The sequence below is a fragment of the Sabethes cyaneus genome, chromosome 1, assembly GCF_943734655.1.
Source record: "Sabethes cyaneus chromosome 1, idSabCyanKW18_F2, whole genome shotgun sequence".
Taxonomy (NCBI): domain Eukaryota; kingdom Metazoa; phylum Arthropoda; class Insecta; order Diptera; family Culicidae; genus Sabethes; species Sabethes cyaneus.
Genome location: NC_071353.1, coordinates 12,300,657 through 12,322,839, shown reverse-complemented (window position 1 = coordinate 12,322,839; position 22,183 = coordinate 12,300,657). Strand labels below are relative to the sequence as shown.

The 22,183-nt window shown below is 43.2% G+C and overlaps 2 protein-coding genes across 4 annotated transcripts in view; both read right to left on the bottom strand.

Moving 5' to 3' along the window:
* Positions 1-733: 733 nt before the first annotated feature.
* Positions 734-5,562, bottom strand: LOC128733143 (GTP-binding protein 2). Of its 3 annotated transcripts, none has more exons than XM_053826784.1 (3): positions 5,367-5,562; positions 1,516-3,143; positions 734-1,449 (listed from the first exon to the last, which is right to left on the bottom strand). In XM_053826784.1, exons 2-3 carry the CDS (start codon positions 3,124-3,126, stop codon positions 1,174-1,176), a joined length of 1,887 nt encoding a protein of 628 aa, XP_053682759.1. In that variant the 5' UTR covers positions 3,127-3,143; positions 5,367-5,562; the 3' UTR covers positions 734-1,173. The 3 variants fall into 3 exon arrangements, with proteins under 3 accessions (XP_053682759.1, XP_053682750.1, XP_053682768.1); XM_053826775.1 differs by lacking the exon at positions 5,367-5,562 and adding an exon at positions 4,131-4,358; XM_053826793.1 differs by lacking the exon at positions 5,367-5,562 and adding an exon at positions 3,459-4,121.
* Positions 5,563-11,305: 5,743 nt separating this feature from the next.
* Positions 11,306-22,183, bottom strand: part of LOC128733160 (tubulin beta chain-like) — a 28,801-nt gene continuing 17,923 nt past the window's right edge. The window contains exons 4-6 of the mRNA XM_053826806.1: positions 21,787-21,954; positions 12,945-13,209; positions 11,306-11,877 (exon numbers count right to left, since the gene is read on the bottom strand). Coding sequence (XP_053682781.1) covers positions 11,483-11,877; positions 12,945-13,209; positions 21,787-21,954 — 828 coding nt within the window. The 3' untranslated portion in view covers positions 11,306-11,482. The remainder of the gene's footprint in view (positions 11,878-12,944; positions 13,210-21,786; positions 21,955-22,183) is intronic.

Below are 22,183 nucleotides of genomic sequence, written 5' to 3'. Positions count from 1 at the left end.
GTAAGGTTTGTAACCCGTGTTGTTCTGAATCTGGCGACGATTATTCTTTCGTTTACCGGTTCTTACTTCATCATGGCCGCACGTGTCCTTTCTGAAGTAGCATTTTCATCTCGCATGTCAGCGTAGAGCAAGACTTGACCGGATAATGTCTAGTTTTCACCAATATTCGACCAACGGACTTCGCTCAGTCCCAGGACTTTAGGCTTCAAGCAGCTAGTTTTTCTTGCAAGTTGTGCCAGCGCACCCTGCTCGGCAAGGGTCAGTATATTCCATGATTCGATGCGTGTCCGTGTTTTCACGCTAAATGGCTGTGTTGTTCTAAGGTTGTTAATCTAAAGTCCCTATCCCGCTGACGGGGCTGCCAGCTTAGAGTGGGTGGGAGCCACTATTGCCTATAGGTACCTTCGAAAAATTTACGTTTTGGTTTTCTATAGAAAACCGTGACCCGCTTAATGCAGTAAGGGCACAAGTACGATGAAGGGCGCCCTGGTACTCCATGGGCTCCGTTCGTGGTTGGGTATTTATTCAACGCCCCTACCATTTATCCCTAGGCATGGGTCGCGTCACACCTTGGATTAGGGTTTTATCCATTCAAGCCTTTACGTAATATTTAGCCATGGATAACAGCTATTGCAACCATCCTCCTTTTTAGGGGCTTCAGACCCTCTGCTCTGGTTGACGGCAGTATCCGGTTCAAAAGATATGGAAATAAAACAATACTGTGTGTACCAGAAGTTAGGTAATTTATTTACTTTAAGTTACATTCACAACACAGGAAGTACGACTTCATTGCAGTTGTATATTCGAACTCGGATAGTGTTCCTTGAACAGTTATTTGAAAGTATGAATTTTATCGATTTGGAGCAATATTGTTGTTAGATAAATGAGCCTGTGTGAATTTCCGACTAAAACAAGTTTGCTATTAATATATGTATTCGTCATTCTATCAAACAAACATCGAACTATTTTAAGCATCACTAATGCAAATTTACGTTTGAATAATTCAAGACTTTTTAAAAGTTACAAAATCACAGTTTTTTCCGCTGTCTCTCTGTATAGAGCATAAGTCAATAAGGAAAATTTCATTTCCAATCGTGACATACAATATTAACACTTTCGTGAGTACGCTGTTTTCTAGCGTACTTTGTCAGCAGCTTCGTGTAGGTCGAAGTCTTAGTTCAGCTTCACGTTAAGCGGGAACACTTGCGTCACCTTGCCGACACCCTTGGAGGTGCCCTCGCGAAACAGTATCCGCATGCCTGGCCGAACGTACTCCGGATGGCGTACGAAGCGGAACAGCACCGAAGCCGTCTGGTTGGTTGAGATCCCATCGGTACCGACACCCATGATGCCCTCGATGATGGCCGTCTGCCGGATGCTACCGATGTGCACCGTCGTCTGGAAGCCTTTGTAGATGCGCGTCGCATGGAAGAGAACCGACACCCGAGCCTGTCAGGAGAAAATCAGTGTTTTATTTCATCATGCTTTTGTATGTCATTCAGTTAGCGAACTCACCTGGAAGAAGAACGACCCGAAAGCGTTTTCATTTTCGTCGTAATCCGGCAGGATAACCATGCCACTGCGCAGCGGTGGTAAATCATCAGTAGAATAAAACGAAAGCGAAGCACTTTGGCCTGCGCGTACCACTCGACATGGTGCCTTATTGCGGTGAATGGTTTGTACCGTGATTGGATAGAATGTTCCATCTTGCAAGGGTCCGATACGAACCTGTATGTTTTCCGTCAGAACGCCCATACAGAGTAAACCACCGACGACGGGTCCAACGCCGGCTACTTTAAAAATTTCGTCAATCTGAAACTCGATTGGCTCTTGCTCGAGTCGTTCCTTTTCGGAATTGCTTATACCGGGCGACAGAACGTACAGGTACTTGGTCAACAAGTCCAACCCGTCGCCGGTGACATTCGATACACAGAAAATCGGAACAATTTGTTCCATGCTTTGGTGTGCATTCGCGTTCAACACGTCATCTTCGTTGCTAATCAGGTATGGCACTTTACGATATCCCACGGCAGTTAGCAGAGTTTTCAGCTCGAACAAGATGTCATCCGGTGGAACCAGGTCTAGCTTGGTGACCACTATCGAAAACGGCATATCCAGTGCGTGAACAATGGCCAGATGCTCATGGGTCATATTGCTAATATTGCTTCCAGCTGCCACCACTATCAGGGCGTGATGCGGCGAATAGCCCGACAGTGCTTGGACAGTTGTTTTCAGGTAGCGACGGTGTCCGGCCAAATCCATAAAGGTGACCAGCTTTGTCGAGCGGTCGCTTATCTCCTCAGCTGTCATCATCTCATTGTACTTGTAGTTGATTACGTTACCCTGATGATCGAATCCTAGTGTCTCGTGAGAGATGCAGGAAGTTCGGCCGGTTTGTATCTCGTGCATGTGACGGAACATGTTAAGTCGCGCCCGGCCTCTTCCGTTGTCGTACTCGCCCTGTGTCAGCACTCCCAGGAGGGTCGATTTACCGGCACCGGCACCTCCCAGTACGGCGACGCGCACTTCAATGTTGTGCTGGTCGTCCGGGATCTTCCGAACGAGTACCTCAACGACGGACCGTCCGGCTGAGAGCATTTTTCTTCGCAGAACCGACGTCGAAGCGCCCAACTTTCGCGCCATCTGGTTGAGCGTGTGCAGCGAGCAAGACATGTCCGTTTCGCTCAGCCCATGCAACTGACCCGAATCGGAGACGCCGATTTCGTATATCGCTTCCCCGTTGCCTTCTCGCAGGCGCCACTTCATCTGGGTCACCAGATGTTCGAAGCGCTGCTTCGAGGGATTGATTAGTTTCAGTTTGTACTCGATGTTGCCCAGTTGCGGCTCGGGTGGCAGAATATCCAGATCGAAATCAATGATCGTGGGCGACGAGGGCGAATATCGCTGGTCAACCATCATTGGCTGTTGTCGGTGCAGGTTGAGGGCTCTCTCGGGGATTGGCTGCGGCTGCTGACCCGATTGATTCTTCAGCAGAAAAGCCTCCAGCGGAAGCAGCGACCCGTAATCGTCGTCTTCATTGTTAGTGTTGTTGTTGTCGCCCATTCCGCTGCCGGAAGATGAGGACGACGACGCGGTCGGATCGAATAGATCGAAAAAGGAATCCATCGAATAGGGCTAGAAGGCTGAATTGAGAGAACGGATGGAAAACAATCTTAAGTACTTATGTAAAGATAAATAATCCACTTTTTCGTGGCAAGTTTGAAAACGTGCAATTTATCCAAATTATTATTGCTTTTTTAACGTAAATTCGCCAGGTGCACATACGTTATTTGGTTCAGTATCGCTTGAGCGACTTCAAAACGGTTTTGTTTTTTCTTATCTTCGAGTTTAAATATACCTAATGTTATCTTAACAAAAATCTCTCCTAAATGGGGGTTTCTGTAATCAGACTAACATTATTTTTGGAGGCAAAAATGGTTCCCCCTTTCTAAGGGTACCTGAACTGGTTAAAATTGGGTCGCTATAACACAGCCGCCGAGTAAACTGATCGCGATTGACCTTCTCTCGCTTCACATTCGATCGGCTAGATCGCATGGCACGGCACTATAGCCCCTGTAGGGATAGCTCTTTGTGATTTTTTAGCTTTGCTTGGTACAATTTGCTCTCAACCATCTCCATCACGCCAGTGCAGTGCAAGCAGTTGTTGTTGCTTTGCTCAGCTGTCTCGAGGGTGGCATGGCACTCTGTGTTTATATTTTGTTCCACAAACAACAATAATGGAATATCATAAACCGGTAAAGTGTAAAAATCAGTCCATTGACTCTCGCGATCCAAACAGGCTTTGGCTTTGCCCCCGTCGTCTTCTCTTCCATGCACAAGGTACCACTACAAACACCAACGAAAATTCTATCGATTAACATTTTGCTAAATGTCAGCTGCTTGCGTCAGCAGCATTTGAGCGGATAAAACCTCAAATAGATTATCGTTTTTCTTTGCGGTTTTTCAAAACAATTTTATTTATTTATTTTTTTCACTTTTCAATGGTTATTTTTAGTCTCACTTTGGCGATACGAAGAGAACGAAAACGAAAACGGCGCGGGTAGGTGGGAGAAGGCAAACCTTTCAAGTGACCTTGCTCTGCTGGTTCGCTTAACCTTTATTTTTCTTACTTTCGCGTTCCACTGCGTCTCAGTAACTTTCGTTTATTCGCACTTTTCAAGCTTTTAGCTTTGTTTTGTCAACAAATTACCACTGCTAATAGTGGCATTAGTTTTCGAGCGCTTAACTAATGAAACCGGCTTGGCTGATGAAACTGCAACCGAAAACCAATCACACTATGAGTCCTACTTTTTCACAGAGAAAATCAGCATCGCTCCGTTGTAGTAGTCCGACTCATAGCGCTATTGGAAGTGAACTGCTAATGCAGTTCGCGCGCCCGCCAATCATTGTGTACCTTGTGTACTGGCTGAACACAACACACAAGAAGTCTCTACCGTCTTTACACCCGCTGAAAGTGTGTTTGGATTTGGATGTCTACTAAAGTCGTTCACAGAAAGTGAAATTCGTGTAGACAGAATTGTTTGTTTGTTGTGCCTAGTTTTGTACTCTGACTAAACTTAGAGTGTGTGTGCTTGAGCAGTAACACGATCACGACCCTCGGCTCGGCTAGTTAACGTGCCAACAAGAAGTTAACATTGGAACTGGAATTGTTTCTGCCAGGATTTCTTTTAAATTTAATACAATTTATATTCCTTTTTTGTCTTTCGTAACTCATGAAACCAAGTACCCACTACTAGTGTACTAGGGTAATTAATTACTAAAAAATTTAGCATATGCCAACAATATATGAACAGTTACGCCTCTGCGCGGCTGTTATTGAAACAGCGGTTTCCTCATTTTTCTTTTGATTCTCTTGAGCTAAAGCTCAAGGAGGATGAATGCACACTTTGCAAGACGAAGCATCGAACCTATTTAAAAATAAAAACATTACATCCTAATCGTATAGCGTTTGTGTGTATACAGTAATCTTTTTCTTTTTCTCACGTCGCCCCCGGCCCGACCTCATCGGCGTTGTGCTCTCCGCGTGCGGTGCGGCTATCTACACCACCCCGGGGAAAGTTAAAAATAATAAGAAAATTTTGTTGTCGTCCCCTATTATTTACTATTTTTTCTGTTGGTAAACAATCCATTGCCTTGACTAATCCGCGAATTACCTATTTTCGGTAATTTCGCGGTACATTGAATGGTTGATGCAATATGCAAGTATTGCCCACAGAACGGGATTTGGGAACTGAACGGATCGATGACAAGCAGGACACGATCCTGACGTCACTGTTTGGTTCCGTTTTTTTGCCAGGGTCAGTGATACGATTGGCTTGCCAAGCCAGTTCCCAGTGCCAGCTTACCTGATTGCTGATGGTTTATCGGGGTACGAACGCCGGAAAATAGTTCTGCCGAGTTTTGTTCACTAATCACTAATGGTTGTTGAGCTGCAAACCATTGCCACGACCGAAATCGCGAAATTATTTCATTTCTTTGTGCAATCGCACAGATTTCGTACTTCAAGCAAAACTCACGGATGTTACGAATTTTCTCTGCGGGTTCTGGTTTCTCCGGTTTTTCTCTCTGTGCCTTGTTGTCAGGTTCAGTATATATTTGTTTCTTTCGGAGAATGGGGCTAGACTACTTCCTCTTGTGAAGCTTTGCCTGGCCCGGATAATTACAAATTGAGGAAACATCTCACATATTTGCTACTTCAGTCGCACCCCCAAATAACCGCTTTGCATATTTTAGGTTCGGTTCTTCATGCATTCGCATTTACTTTGGTTCGACGAAAAAGAGACGGATATATTTGCGCTCTTTGTTGTTCTATCTTTTTCAACGACTGTCAAAATCACATCGAAGCCGAGTCAGGATTAATCGTCATTCACCGTCAACGAAGCGGACCGAGGGGGTCATTAAAACCAAGATTAAAACTCAAACAGAATATTGCGGTTATTTACATAAATTTTCATCCTGTTGCGGCGGTAACCCGCATCGTCAATCACCGCAACGAGAACAAGGAAAGGTGGCCAAATATTTTTTGGTTTATATGTGCAATTGTTACTGATGCTTTAGCAACTAAAACTACATAAAAAAATGTCTTTTAGCATCTTACATTCAAAAATATGTATTATATAAATTCATTGAATATCATAAGTATAAAAATATGTGTAAATATAGTAACAAAATTTAAGAAGTACGGAATGGGGTTGCAAATATCTAAACAATAGAAATTAATCTATTTGTATGGCAGCTCTGGACAAAAGCACATCCTTCAATTAGAGTGACTATATACAGAGTGGCGACAAGTCATCCCAAATGTATGCAATGCGGTTTATCCTAGGTTTTTCTTTCTCTTTCCTGCATACGCGTTGGATAGGTTGTCTGCTCGATTGGAATGACACTGACAGATAATTATCATTCCAATTTTGACATTGTCGCCACTCTGTATATAGTCACTCTACCTTCAATATTTGGCGAGGTCAGCATTGGGCGATAATGTATCGATATAACTGGTACCGATATTCGTGGACGAAATCTCGATAGTTTTTTTCGAAATAGTTAATTGCGGCATGCATATAACAGCTTTGGAAATGTTAACACGTTATAAAACAAGTCAAACGGAGTGTTATAAAACAAATGTAAAATGCAGATCGTCACGTGATGCGAGCATTTTTGCTGATTATGCTTTCAGCTGAGTATACGTATCGATATGTGAAAAATATCGATATTCAATTAACGAAAATTCGTCAGCTTCGCTCAATACAGAATTATTTTGACAGCTTGCTATGAACTTTCCGAGAATGAAAAGATTTCTTGCAAAGCACAATAAAAAACCACTCATTTTTCAAAAAAGCATGTTTCGCAACATGGCTACACCGCGGCGCGTGAGTGTTGCTTCGAGTTTTCAGTATAAAACCATTCAAATGTAAAAACCCTACAGCATAAAACCCTGCAAATGCAAGCTACTCCGCGACATGCATAACAGAGGGTGCTAGTGTGCAAACAACATGTGTAGGACGATGGTTTTTAAAGGATTTTCTTCTGTGTGTCATGTCAGTTCGTCAGTGGTTAAACTAATTTCATTATTGTGTGACGGTTTGCCGAGTCTATAGGAGCATGTTGGTACACTGAAGAAGGAAAGGGAAGGGTGGTATTCGGTGCCATACTGACCTTGTCGTTAAACAGTGCCTGTTATAATTTTACAGCACTCAGTGCCTACTCCCTCAGATTCAATCCGTCCTGCGGGACGATTTCTATACGGAACACTTCACGAGGTTAGGAATTTGATAACTGCATCACACGTGGTACGTCGACTTCAGGTCTCCTTAACTTATTATTGTCCATTCGAATAGCATTCGGCATGTGAAAGCAAACATAAGACCATAATACCCCCTGCAAATATGAAAAACACTTCGTGCATATTAAGCAATCGTTTTCAATCTGAATATTTGATAACTCTATTCATTTTCACATTGGCTGGTAAACGGTTGAATATAGGCATAAAATAGATCATACTATGGTTCACAGCCTCTTACCAAGCAAATCTTACTCCTCGTGGTACCATCCGGGATACGAACAACCGTCGTCAATGCTGACATATGCTGACAAGGAACGACGGCTCTTTTAAGCTTCGTTGGTCCTCTTTCAAGACAAGAGGTTGGTGCCGCAGGAACAAGGAACTAGGAACAAGGATGAAACTGCCAAACTCTCAACTTCCAATGAGTTGAGTGCTCTCCGAAGTATTGAAGAGCTGTTAGACGTCGTAGCGCTGCAGAAGGTGAATGTGAATGTGCAGATTGAGAATCAAGGGCCAGTTCTTTAACATAAGCATCATCAACGTGCAGAGCCCTCACCTCAGTATCAGTAGTACCGATGACCCAAAACATGATATCAAGATCATCATCGGGGATTTCAATGCTCAGGTCGGCCAGGAGGAGGAACACAAACCGCTGATTGAAGGGTTTATCGCACACTCGCTGACCAACCAATAGGCCTAAGACTTATCGACTTTGCCGCCTCCAAGAACATGGCCGTACCTTCTAGCATAGACTCCTACACGAGTACACCTGGAGCACAGACAAACAGACATAACTCTTGGAAGAAAAATCAACAAAAATTATCGTACCTCACATTTAGCCTGAACACTAGCACCATCTATGATCGACATTCCCAAATACCAAATAGCAATATGGGTGTCCTTCGAAGTAGCAAGTATTTTTTATGGGGAATTCCCCTTCTTTCGTCAAAAAGCGCCATTTTGACCAAAACGGACACATTCCCAACTAAACCCAAATTTGAAATGACGGTTTTATCGGTACGATGAATGGAAAACGAGTGTTATGCAAGGGGTCGGACACTCAGCACATAGTGCCCCGGCACTGCAGAGATAGCAAACGGCACACCTCTAAAGCCTTATAAAAATAACATTTATAGGGCTTTACACACCTCCGGTTCAATTTTACATATGAAATGGGAGCACTGCCAGTTGTCAAAATCATCTCGCACGGTTGCCAGATCTATCAGATTTTAACGAATTTAACAAATCTTCCAGTTCGGCACTTTCGGTACAGCACCGGCACAGTTCGGTTCGTTTCAAGTCGCCTAACATAAAAACGGCTGTGCCGAGTGACCGACCCCTTGGTGTTATGTCTGTTTGTCTGTGCCTGGAGGTCATCAAATCAGACAGAATCAAATATCGACCAAGTTTCAGACATCATTTACGTCAGATTCTATCAAAGCACTAACACGGACTACTACCTAGTGATGGTCAAGATGCACCCAAAACTCTCCGTTGTGAACAAAACTCGGTGCCGACACCATCCTCGGTTAAATCTCGGGTGGTTGAAGCACCTTTTGAGATTTCCGAAGAAATTATGCCGAAATTTAAAAGAAAGAGAACGGAACAGTATCTAGTGCCGTCTCTTGATATTGCACACTCAAAATATTCTGCACATAACTAATAGTAAATTTCCATATGAAATTCTAGATGATTATCATGTGCCGCATATAAACACAATCCGCCTAGAAATACACATAGAAATTATACCGATATGAATAGTATGTGCAATTATACACATAAAAAATATACGCATATGAATAGTATGTGCAAAAGTTTCGCGTACCCATAAATTATAACTGTGTGGCATATAAAGTTCATTGAATAGGCACATTGCAAAAATCTATGTGTGGGACACATAGAAACTAAAGTGACTATATACAGAGTGGCGACAATGTCAAAATTGGAATGATAATTATCTGTCAGTGTCATTCCAATCGAGCAGACAACCTATCCAACGCGTATGCAGGAAAGAGAAAGAAAAACCTAGGATAAACCGCATTGCATACATTTGGGATGACTTGTCGCCACTCTGTATATAGTCACTCTAATAGAACTATACGAAAAATTTTCTCAGTGCAGCGATTTCTCCATTAACGATTTACCGTGTTGGCATCCCCATGTTAATTTCCATTTGAACGCCCCCACTACTCTTCGAAATTCTCCAGTATATTTATATCCCATAGTGAAACTGGCTCGGTAGATGATGAAAAGGTTGATGAGCTCGGACATTATAACGAGGTCCATTTTACCCATTTTTCGATGTCTAGTAAATGGGTTGAATACCATCCAGACGTGAAGATTAAATTGATTTCAAAGAATTAAGTGCCCATTTGATCGGCTCTGAACAGAAGAAGATGCAGCGAAAAAGCGGAAGAGCAGGAGTATGCGGAATTGGAGCAGCCCCATCATTCTCAAGAAACGCAAAGGATCTACTAGAAACTGAACGGATCCCGCAAAGGTTTTGTACCGCGAGCCGAAATGTGTTGGGATATGAATGGCTGTATTTTGACGGACAATCGTGAGGTGACCGGAAAGGTGGAAGCAGCACTTCGATGAATACCCGAATGGCGTCCAAGCTGAGAACCATGGCTGCGGCGAAAGAAATTTCAACGGTGCGACAAACGCAGAAGAGAAGAGGCGCCAGCCCCAACGATAGGCGAAGTTAAGGTGATCATCGTGCAGGCAAAGAGCAAGTCAGCTGGGAAATATGGCATCGAAGCGGAGCTCATTAAAATGGAACCAACCGTCTGTATGCACCGGCTAATTGTTAGAATTTGGGATACGGAACAACTATCGGAGGAGTGGAAAGATGGGGTTATCTGCCCGCTCTACAAGAAGGGCGACAAATTGGACTGTGAAAACTATCGAGCGATCACCATCCCTAATGCCGCCTACAAAGTGCTGTCCCAAGTCATTTTCCGCCGTCTATCACCAACTGCGGACAGATTTATGGGAAGTTAGCAGGCCGGTTTTGTTGAAGGACGGTCAACTACGGGTCAAATATTCACACTGCGGCAGATCCTCCAAAAGGGCCGTGAATATCAGAGTTCCCACGCACCATTTGTTTGTTGACTTCAAAGCCGCATATGATACCATCGACCGAAAAGAGCTGCGGAAAATCTTGAACGAGAACAGTTTCCCCAGAAACTGATTCAAACTACGATTGATGATCACATTGTTGTGTTCGGATTGCAGGTGGCTTGTTGAGTTCATTCGAATCACACAAAGGGCTTCGGAAGATTGGCTTATTAGGCCAGCATCGTACCTCGAGGCCAACCGGAAGGTTTTGTTACGGCAAAAATGGTTAAAACGGATTTTCTGCGACTTCGCTCATTCATTCGCGTTGTTTCAAGCAAAAAGGCCCTGCGTGTATAACCAAAAGCAACAATTAAAAAATGAAAAACAACAAAAACGCTGTAAGGAACTATGGTATGAAGTAAAGGGAGCGTTTCTTCGTGGTAGATGGATGTAATGAATCCAAAGAGCACGTTGTCAACTAGACAAAATTTTCACGCTGCGAAGTTTCGGGTGTTGAAACAAAACGAAAACGTCACTGAGGAACAGTGAAGAGCACCAATAGGTGATTTAACAGCATGACCACGCTCGGTCCCATGTTGCTGAACCTGTTGAAACCGACTTGGAAACAGTCAAATGGGAAGTCCAACCTCACCGGTCATATTCCCCAGATATTGTACCCTCCAACTGCTATTGAAAATATCAAAAAATGACTTGATTCGAAGGATACCCTCAAAAGACGAAGACATTTACCGTAACGTTATTCAAGCTCTACCAGAAAAAAGGGAAAAAGTTGTAGTTAGTGATGGGCAATATTTTGAATCATCGATTCGGCCTCGTTAAGAAGCGTATTCGCCACTACTTTAATTTGCTCCCATTTTGCTTCTATTAGAAATCAATTGGCGCTAGAGATTGTTATCAAGCGAAGGAAAACAATCGTTTGTTGTTTAAAAATAGCCAATATTTATGTCATAACAAGTTTAAATACATTTTCGTCTGCTATATTAAAGGGACTGCTTTTCTCTGTCAATAAAAAAAATGAAAATATGGAACACATTCTTCCTACGTTTGGCTCTAGGGAGGGCAGCGCACTGGCAGCGGCCCCGTAACGTTCCTCTTCCTCTATTCCACCTGCTGCTGCTCCTCTTCGTCAACCACCTCCTCGCCATCCTCGTAATCCTCGACGGAAGCATCCTGATACTGTTGGTATTCCGAAATCAAATCGTTCATGTTCGATTCGGCTTCTGTAAACTCCATCTCGTCCATACCCTCGCCGGTGTACCAGTGCAGGAAGGCCTTCCGTCTGAACATGGCCGTGAACTGTTCGGAGATGCGCTTGAAGATCTCCTGGATGGCAGTGGTGTTGCCGATGAAAGTCGCCGACATCTTCAGACCGCGTGGGGCAATATCGCACACGGCCACCTTCACGTTGTTCGGAATCCATTCGACGAAATAGCTGCTGTTCTTGCTTTGGATGTTGAACATTTGCTGGTCGACTTCCTTCATCGACATGACACCTGCGAAAACGGTTGAAAACGGAGATAAATGAACATTTTTCTGCCTCACTAACAAAACTAACAATTATTAATCAATTTCGATTCACTGGCGATTCGGGGTGTCACCGAAAAACCGGCTGCCAAATGAGGTGGAAAGAATTGCGATAACATTATTTATTACATCGCTTTCATTGTTCGGGTTGGGAATGGCAAAAATCGTAGCCGCGTACGGCTTAATCTGTTAATTAGAATCGAATAACAAGAATCATTATCTTCCCATTTCCATAATTTCGCTTTGGCAGCTTCCGGAAAGATGCGAGGATGCACACTATACGGTCTGCCTGCCGTGGTACGGACGTCGGGGAAAAAGTTGATGGCTTTGTTCCAGCCGAAACGCCTTGCTGGCTGTGTGTAATTCGTTGAAACAGAGCTCGCGTCATGACACCCTACACCGCGGCCTTCGAACGTCTGCGGCGGATAGCATGAACGAACGAGGCAAGGCCAACTGCGATCATCTCACTCGATTGTTGTAGGCAAATACCAGTTTTTCCTTCATCCCGAGTACCCGACCCTACGCGCGGCGCGGCGGCGGGTAGGGTGTCGATGGCACTAAATTTTATACTCTCTGTGAAACGCGAAGGGGATGCTGGCGTTAAAGGTCGAAAGAATGTGCATCGCGTTGCTGGGGCGCAGAGGTTCGGCGGGGTGGTTGGATTTGGGGTGGCGCACAACGCAGCCCAAATAAGCAACGACTACCGTTATGCTACCAAGCGAGCAGGGAACAAGAATAAGAAATATTTTTCTTCATTAGGCGTCATTAAGTATTTTTACACCTGAAGTGAGATAATTTAAATTCCGTTGCCAGGCGAGGGTGAATCGCATGGCTGTAATTAGCCGTGTTATCTGTGTTCAAGCTTTGCCTAATTTAAAGGGGGGCTTTGTGGGGTGGTTCAAATCTGATATCGTTGTTTTTTTGGGGGATTTTTGGCAAAGACAAAGTTTTGATGCAATTTCTAGTATTAGCCCGTTCGATTTTAAGGCGCCGCGGGGGAGGATTAGGTTAGGGTGGAAATGTAAAGGTAACTTACCTCGGAAAATGGCAGCACAGGTTAGATAGCGTCCATGCCGGGGATCGCAGGCTGTCATCATGTTCTTAGAATCAAACATCTGTGCGGTAAGTTCGGGAACTGTGAGGGCGCGATACTGCTGCGAACCCTTCGCCGTTAGCGGAGCAAAACCGGGCATGAAGAAGTGCAGTCGCGGGAATGGAACCATGTTGACGGCCAGCTTACGTAGATCCGCATTCAGCTGACCGGGGAAGCGCAGACACGTGGTCACGCCCGACATTGTGACCTAGGGGTAGAGATTTTAGTTAGGTATTTTGTATTTATTGCCAGTCGTCAGATTTTATCAATTGCTGAGATTTCTACCTTTAAACAGCGCTGCGAAAGGTTAAAAATTTTGAACTTTTTTTTAAACTCACGCTAAAGGTGTCCTTGTAAATGCTAAAACCCATCGAAACACGTATTAATTTAACTAGGTGTGAAGTAAGGACAGCGCAGTAGCGTGCAGTTGGCCAGACTAACCCCCGCCAAGGGTGCTAGTTCTAGGGGCGCTAAAAAGCGGCCTGAACCTCAGTAAGGCATTCTCGAGTGCAGCGAAGTACCGGATACTGAGAGGTGTACGAATTATGTATAAAAGTCTAATTCTAAAAAATAATAAACTTCAAAGGAACACTGATCGGTGCCAAATCGGACCTTCGCCAAGGCCGCCATAATGTCACGCTACGATGCACTGAAACCTAGTCTAGAATCTAATCCAAAACCTGATAAAAAATGTGAACGAAAACATGGTCCACATTCTAGCCCAAAACTATTCCAATGTTTCTGAAACAAAATTGGATAAAAAATGTGGTCCACGATACAGTCCAGGTCCAAAATATGGTCCGGGTCCAGAATCTACTTCAAAATCTGGACCAAAATCTGATTTGAAATGTGCTGCAGAATCTGGTCTTGGTCTAGTATGTAGTTCAAAATCTGGTCCCACAGCTGATCCAAAATCTGATTAACAATGTGGTCCTAAATATTATCCAAGACCTGGTCCAAATTTGACAAAAATCTGGCCCAGAATATGTTGGAGGTCCTACATCTGGTTTCAGTCTTGAATTTGGTACATAATCTAATTAAAAATATTGTCCAAAATCTTGTCCAGAAGCTAGTGCAAATCTGTTCCAAAATTGTTACAAAATCTGATGCAACATGTGGTCCGCAATCTAGTCCAGGTCCAGAATCCTGAACCAAAATCTGGTTGGTGGATTAAAATCTGATAAAAAATGTGGCCCAAAATCTGGTTAGTAATCCTTTCCAGTTTCAGAGTCTGGACCCAAATTTGATGTAAAAATTAGTTCAAAATCCGATAAAAAATGTAGTCTACAATCGGGGCAAGGTCCACAAACTGGTGCTGGTCTAGAATTTAGTCCGAAATTTGATATAAAATGTGGTCCAAAATATCATTCAAAATCTGACCCGAATCTGATAAAACTGTGGTCCAAAATTTGATCTCGAATCTGGTGTAGCTCCAAGATCTTGTTCAGGTCCAGTCTCTAATCCAAAATCTGATAAAAATGAGGTCCAAAATGTGGTCAAAATGGTGTCTAAAATCTTATTCAAATTCTGATCCACATCTAACAAAAATTTTGTCCAAAATTTAGTCTAGAATCTAGTCCTAATCTGTTCTAAAATCTTTCCTTTTTTTCCTTTTTTTCGGGTTATCCAACTGGTCGCTTAATAGCGTATAAAACTCTGCGCTGGGCCCTTTTGTGTTGTCAACAAAGTGTCAGGGAGACCTCAAACATCAGTTCTACCTGACGAGACAGGCACTGGCGCCCACTAAAACACAGGTAGAGCCCCAAGCATAGCCGTCACGCCTATACCCGCAGGCGGAGGCGTTTCGGCCCTGCGCGGACTCCACGAACTGACTCTAAGATCTCTCTGCCAAAGGCCGGAATATCATATTTTAAATATAATGATGATGATGACGATGATGATGATAATGATAATGATGACGATGATGATGACGATGATGATGATAATGATGATGATGAGAAGAAAAATAATAGATCGAATTTGTAAATGTGCTTTGGACTTTTTGTACCACTCGAGTTGCAATATGTGGTATAGTGAAGAAGTGGAGAATTCGTCAGCCCCGCCTGACACTGGTCTTCAACCGCGCGCCCGCTTTTAGTTTTCCAACACAAACAGCCACAAATGAACCAATAGATAAGACAAATTTCGGAGCAACTCGGATCAACTTATCAGGGCAAATTTAATCTTTCATCCCCTTAGCATTCACAATGCATTCCCACGATACAAAGTAAATTGTGCGCAGCACAAGCTGGACGTTCGCGGTAGTCGACAGAAGCTTCAAAATATAGAGACTCGCCCGCCTTCCAACCCTCGAGACCAAAGTGCTGTAAAGCTCTGGGCTTAAACGTCTCTTTAAGACTCGACCCCTTCCCATAGACAGAGCCCGCGGGCAGCCATCAGAGCTCAGGACAGCCACGGGGCCAGTGCAAAAATCCTACTCTATCTAGCAGCACCGCCTAGCCGAAACTTGAACACGCGACACGAATTGACCTAATTTTCCCATCTGCTACCTAAGAAGTGCTATTACCCGTAATCATTACAGAGTGGTCCTTCGGCATCCAATCGGATCTGGTATCCCGCTTACATCCCCTTACTAACGCTAAGCCCCCGACCAACTGAATCAATCCGACATTTTTCGGAGATACCGTGGACCCCCGTTCGTTTGACCGTTTTTAATCTGAACACTTTTTAATTTGAACCCCGTTGGTTTGCACGACGTGCAAATTAAAAATGGTTCAAACGTCATATTCATTATGACATCATTTGCTTATGCAGACAATGATTTGTTTGTGCTGATCTAGCGTGTTTATTCTGTTTCACATTGCGTTTTCCCAACGATTATGGTAGAAATCCGATCGGAGAATGAATATTCGCTGCTTGCAACTGCCAACTGAATCAAACTACCAAAACAATAACAAAGAGCAGGGCAGCCAGTTCACACAAGTTCCAGCATATTTAGGGTTACCAGTTGTTCAAATTAAAAACTAACCCCGTTAGTTTGCATGAGGAATCGTTCAAACGAACGGGGGTTCACTGTATTTGTGACAGTTGTTATAAATAGGGATGAATCCCAGAAAACTTCATCTATTGTCAGAGATCCCCATACTGGCCTTATTCTTAAACGGAATAAAAGCACTTTCTGAACAACGCAACAATCACATTTGGTAAATTTTTACCCCGAGTCCCACTTGAAATCACAAAAGTATTTTGATATATACCCACATTCAGAAGTAAACGTGACCGCTGTTCATTTACTGATTAGTTAAAAAGCCCTACACCACGACAAGGTTCAGTTTTATCGTAGGGAAATTCTGATCCACATCTAACAAAAATTTTGTCCAAAATTTAGTCTAGAATCTAGTCCTAATCTGTTCTAAAATCTATAACAAAAATTGATAAAAATGCGGTTCGCAATCTGTTCCAAAATCTAGTCAAAAATGTGGTTCAAAATCTAATCAAAAATATAGTCCAAAATCTAGTTTTGAATCTGGTTCAGTATGAGAATCTGGTCCATAATTTGATTAAAAATCTGAACCAAAATCTGATAAAAATGTGCTGTAGAATCAGGTCTTGGTCTAGTATGTGGTTCAAAATCTGGTCTCACATCTGATCCGAAATCAAAAATGCGGTCCAAAATATTATCCAAAGCCTGGTCCAAATTTGATAAAAATGTGGTCCAAAATCTGGCCCAGAATCTGACTGAGGTCCATCGGTTCAAGTCCAGAGTCTGATACAAAATATCGCCAAAATCTAATTATAAATGTAGTCTAAAATCTGGTTCAGATTCTAGTTAAAACCAGTTCCAAAATATATTACAAAATCTGGAAGAAAATTTAACAGAAAAAAGTGGTCTGCAATCTAGTCCAGGTACAAAATACGGCCCAGGTTCAGAACTTGCACCAAAATTTGGGTGGTGGATTAAAACCTAATGATCAACATAGTTCAAAATCTGGTTAATAATTCCGTCCAGTTTCAGAGTCTGGATCCGAATTTGACTGAAGTTTTTGGAGCGTTTTAGTAGAATACGAAACCTGGAAATTACATTATTTAATTTCCGAATTTGATGCAAAATCTGGTCCAAAATCGGAGTCAGGTCCGCAATTAGTTTTGGTCTAGAATCTAATCCAAAATTTTATAAAGAATATAGTTCAAAATATCTCCAAAATTTGGTCCAGAATCTGACGCAGGTCCAGAATATGGTCCAGACCAGGTCTAGAATCTGGGTCCCAAATCTAATCCAAACCTGGTCAAACATCTGATCAAAAATGTGGTTCAAAATTTGGTTTAGAATCTAGTCCAAATTTGAATGAATTATTTTTTCATATTACAAGGAAGGTATCTGAATTCCATGAAATTTTGTTCTCATAAACGTAAACAATATTTAAAAAAAATTAGTCTGGGTATGAAATGGAGAGAGTTACCTGGAAGGAGCGTCAAACATAGCTCTGGCTCTCTTAAGTTCCCACCTGGCGCCTCCACGCAGAGTCAAATGATAAGTCAAATGATGACGGTTGATGGCCTTACCCGGAAATGCTTCATGTACTTACTGAAGCAGCTAAGCTAGGAGGTGCGAACTAGAGCGCCTATTCTCCAGGTGAGGGGCGGCGCACACAGCATCTGTCTCGAAACGGGCGGCTGAATATGAAATGCTGTATCCCGCAAACTATACCTAAGATGGCAGACCCATCAGCGGGATGTAGGTATCGCGACCCCGGTGAGGTCCCCGGTATACCGAAAACTCAATGACCACGAACAACGAAGAAAGAAATTCAGGACGGAACAATCGGTATAGGACACGGCAAGGGACAAGGAAACGATTAAGGGATAACGATTGGAAAATTGGTACCTGGAGTGTCCGAACTCTCCATAAACCGGCACGGGCTGGCTTGCTTGCTCGAGAGCTGCATCAACTCGGAGTGGAGATCGCTGCTATTTAGGAAGTTCGATGGTCAAATTCCGGAGAAAGGGAGTTCCGTGCTGTAGGCACTTCTTTCAAGTACCACATCTACTACAGTGCCGGCAAAAAAGCAGATCATGGAGTCGGTTTCGTAGTGTTGGGAAAACAAAAGCAACGAGCAATCCGGTGGAGGCCCGTAGATGACCGTATATGTGTGTTGAAGATTAAGGGCAAATTTTTCAACTACAGTCTAATCAACTTATACGCACCGACAAATGATAAATCCGATGATGCTAAGGACGAGTTTTACGACAAGCTTGAAAGCATCTATGGAGAGTGCCCAAAACATGACGTGAAAATCATCATCGGAGATGCAAATGCGCAGACCGGGAGGGAAGAATTCTTCCGTCCAGTCATGGGAAGACATAGCCTTCATCTGTCGACCAATGATAACGGTCTGAGGCTCATAAATTTTGCCGCGGCCAGAGGAACGGCTATCTGTAGCACTTACTTTCCACGTTTGAATATTCGAAAACACACCTCCAAATGGAGACTCTAGCTCTCAGATCGATCATGTTTTGAATGACGGTCGACACTTTTCGGATGTTATCGATGTACGGTCTTTTCGGGGACCAAATATCGACTCTGATCACTATCTCGTAGTGAGTAAGGTTCGCGCAAGGCTGTCGAACACGACGAAAGCTCGCACTGAGAGGACGCTGCGTTTCAATATCCAGCGGTTAACGGCAGACGGCGTAGCAGTGGAGTACGCCAGGAAGCTTGACCAGCGAATCGCAGAACAGCAGGTAGAAGAAGAAGATATAAATGGGCTGTGGAGGAACATCCATTGTGCCATCGAAACAGCTGCGAGAAAGGTGGTAGGCACGACGCGTGTAAGACAGCGTAACAGCTGGTTTGATGCCGAATGCCAGAGAGTGACAGATGAAAAGAACCAGCCCAGGAGTCGCATGCTCACGGCGGCAACGCGTCAAAACAGAGAGAGGTACAGAGAGACTAGAGCTGCGGAAAAAAGAATCCATCGTCTAAAGAAACGCGAGTACGAGAAGCACGTGCTCGCCGGCGCAGAGGAGCGATTCGCCAGCAACGACACACGGAGTTTCTCTAAAACGGTGAGATGCAGGAATTTTGCCAATGATAGTGCTGGCAACCTGCTTAGCGACAAAATGGCAGTAGCAGCCAGGGATGCCACATATAATTCTGTGTTTTTTGTTGAAAAAATCTGACAATCTGTACGGCGAGGAAAAATATCTGTGCAAAAATCTGTCCAATGCAAAACAATGAGAGTGAAAGAGATAGAGAGTCATTTTGCTGACTATTTCCGTCTCTTTCACTCTCATGTAAAAGCTCAAAAATCTGTTTAATCTGCGTAATTTGGCGAAAATCTGTATTCTGTGCATACAGATTCTGTACAGGCGATTTCTTTCAAATATCTGTTAAACACAGAATAATCTGTGCATGTGGCAACCCTGGTAGCAGCCAGGTGGAAGGAGCACTTCCAGACACTGTTGAATAGAGATGGTAAATACGGAGATCAGCAGGGACAGGATAGGAATTGTAAGCGATGGTCAAGCTGTGGGTCATCAACACAGGGAGATGTTAAAAAGGCAATCAGTGAGCTGAGAACGGTAAGGCTGCTGGGAAGAACGGTATCCCGGCTGAACTTCTAAAAGCGGGAAGCGAGCGGCTGAACGCTGCAATCCACCGAATCATTGTCAGGATCTGGGAGGAAGAACAAATGCCGGAGTAGTGGTTGGATGGTCTCATTTGTCCAATTTTCAAAAAAGGACATCGACTGGAGTGTAAAAACTATCGAGGAATTACATTGCTCAATTCTGCCTACAAGGTGCTTTCCGGTATCCTGTTCTGCAGACTGAGACCGTCAGCGGAGTCCTTCGTCGGCGAGTACCAAGCTGGTTTTCGTGAGGGTCGCTCCACGACGGATCAGATGTTTACTCTGCGTCAGTTGCTAGACAAGTTCCGGGAGTGCAACTTGCAGATACACCATCTGTTTGTGGACTTTAAAGCGGCGTACGATTCAGTCAAACGAAATGTGATATGGCAGATAATGCTAGACCATGGTTTTCCGACGAAACTAGTTACACTGATTCGTGCGACGCTGCGTTAGAATAGCGGGTGAGACCTCAGCTGCTTTCTGTGACGTTGGATGGACTAAAGCAAGGGGGTGCACTCTCTAACCTGCTATACAACATTGCCTTGGAAGGTGCATCATCACTTCATATCACCACGAAATCTCACATGCTTCTTGGTTTTTCGGATGACTTCAATATCATCGGAATCAGCCGTAGAGCAGTGGAAAAGGCCTTTGGGCCTTTTAAGTCGCATAGTAAAATGACGAATTGTATTGGGAAATCTCAGTTCTATCTCTCGGAAAGTATACAAAATATGTTGTATAATAAGAAGGAGAACGTGAATGTTTTTACTGCCATAACTCCGGAACGTCTATATTCCTCGATGCCAGTTCAGGAGGATTGACGAAATAATGGACCCCTCGTTCGCCAAGGGGCCTAACAGTTGCAAAAAAAGTAGAATTTTGTGCAAACCTTGAGATCTATATCATGTGATATTTCATAAATTTGCCATGAAACATTGTTACTTGTTAGCACGGTTCTGTAAAAAAGAACAACAGGGTTTTCAAATGGAGTAAAAATTTTTTTGGCGGCCGTCTTGGGTCTTTCTGGAATGTTTCTGGTAGCATTTTTTCTCAGCTTTCCTATGGTGGGTTTAGAATTAAAATCGGCTCATGGTGAAAATTGTGATTTTTCGATAAAATCCAATATGGCGACCAAATCCAAGATGGCCGCCAAAAAATTGTTACTTCGTTTGAAAGCCCTGTTCATCTTCTTTGCAGAACCGTGCCATTTGTTAGTTGTTTCATGGAAAATTTATGAAATATCACATGATATAGATCTCAAGGTTTGCTCAAAATTCTACTTTTTTTGAAACTGTTAGGCCCCTTGGCGAACGAGGGGTCCACTATTTCGAGGTATCAAAAGTGTAATTCTTATTTTGTAACCATTTTCAACCATTTAAGTGCAAAAGTTCCAATATTTGAACACCTCGTGTCAGTAGCGGCCCCGTTTCAGCGAGAATTACTCATGTACATTTTCTCAGCAGTTAAGAGTAAATATGATTTGTGAAAAATTTTCCAGAGAATTTTCAATGGCGATAGAAAACTCTTAAGAAATGTCGAAAAATTCTGTTCTATATCTTGGAAAATTTTTAAATTTTTTTTTTGACTCAATTTTGTGTTTTAGTTTCTGGTCAACATTGAGCAACCCATTTTGTGGATTGTTTTATCATGCACAACCGTTGATGGAACTAAGCATCACAAAAGAAACGTAAGCAAATTTTATCGCTAATCCTCGAAAAATATTTTTCGGACAAAGTTTCTGCAAAAGTGATGATTTTTCTAAATAAGAGATTTTCGAGAAAACTATAACTAATTAATAATGAAAAAATGCAGAAAATCAAAGCTACTAAATAAAATTTCCAGCAAAATCAAAACGTTAGTCGGTGGGTTTTGTTATTTACGCTTTAACTTTTTTTTAAAAGAAAGCTCATGTCTTGGCCCATTCACACACAACTGGCTTTCCCTTGGAAAGGAGCTGCCTTAACTCACAGAAATCAAGTGATTCAGATCGGCATAGTTTGGATCCGCTAGTCGCAGTGTCCGGTAGCAGATGTCGTACAGCGCTTCGTTGTCGATACAGTTCGACGCATCGCTGTTCTCTACCAGCTGATGGATCGACAGTGTAGCATTGTACGGCTCGAGCACGACGTCGGAAACCTAATCCGTAGAATAGGGCAGGACGATAGGAAAAAAGGGTATTAGTTCGGTATACTTACAGAGACTAGATGATTCAGGTCACCGTAGGTCGGTGAGGTGAGCTTCAGTGTGCGGAAGCAAATATCGTAGAGTGCCTCATTGTCGATACAGAACGTCTCGTCGGTGTTTTCAACCAACTGATGGATGGACAGTGTGGCATTGTACGGCTCTACGACTGTGTCCGAAACCTGCAGAATGGCGGCGCATGACACATTGCACGGTACGTCACGGTAAAAAACGCATACAAATGAAAACGAAAAGAAAAATAGAACGGAAATAGAGAACAGTTTAGATAAGACGAGAAGCAATCAAATTTTACAGCGGAAAAACAAGTTTGATTTCTGATAAAGCTGCTCATGATAAACGGAACAACGAATGATAAGCCAAAGTAATGAAATGTTCTGTAACTATTCGATT

What these genes read in the sequence shown, in the direction of transcription:
- LOC128733143 (XM_053826784.1), bottom strand. Translation starts at nt 3,126, where the DNA reads ATGGATTCCTTTTTCGATCTATTCGATCCGACCGCGTCGTCGTCCTCA. An exon ending in TCGGGTCGTTCTTCTTCCAG is followed by an intron (nt 1,450 to 1,515) that starts GTGAGTTCGCTA and finishes TTCTCCTGACAG; the next exon opens with GCTCGGGTGTCGGTTCTCTT.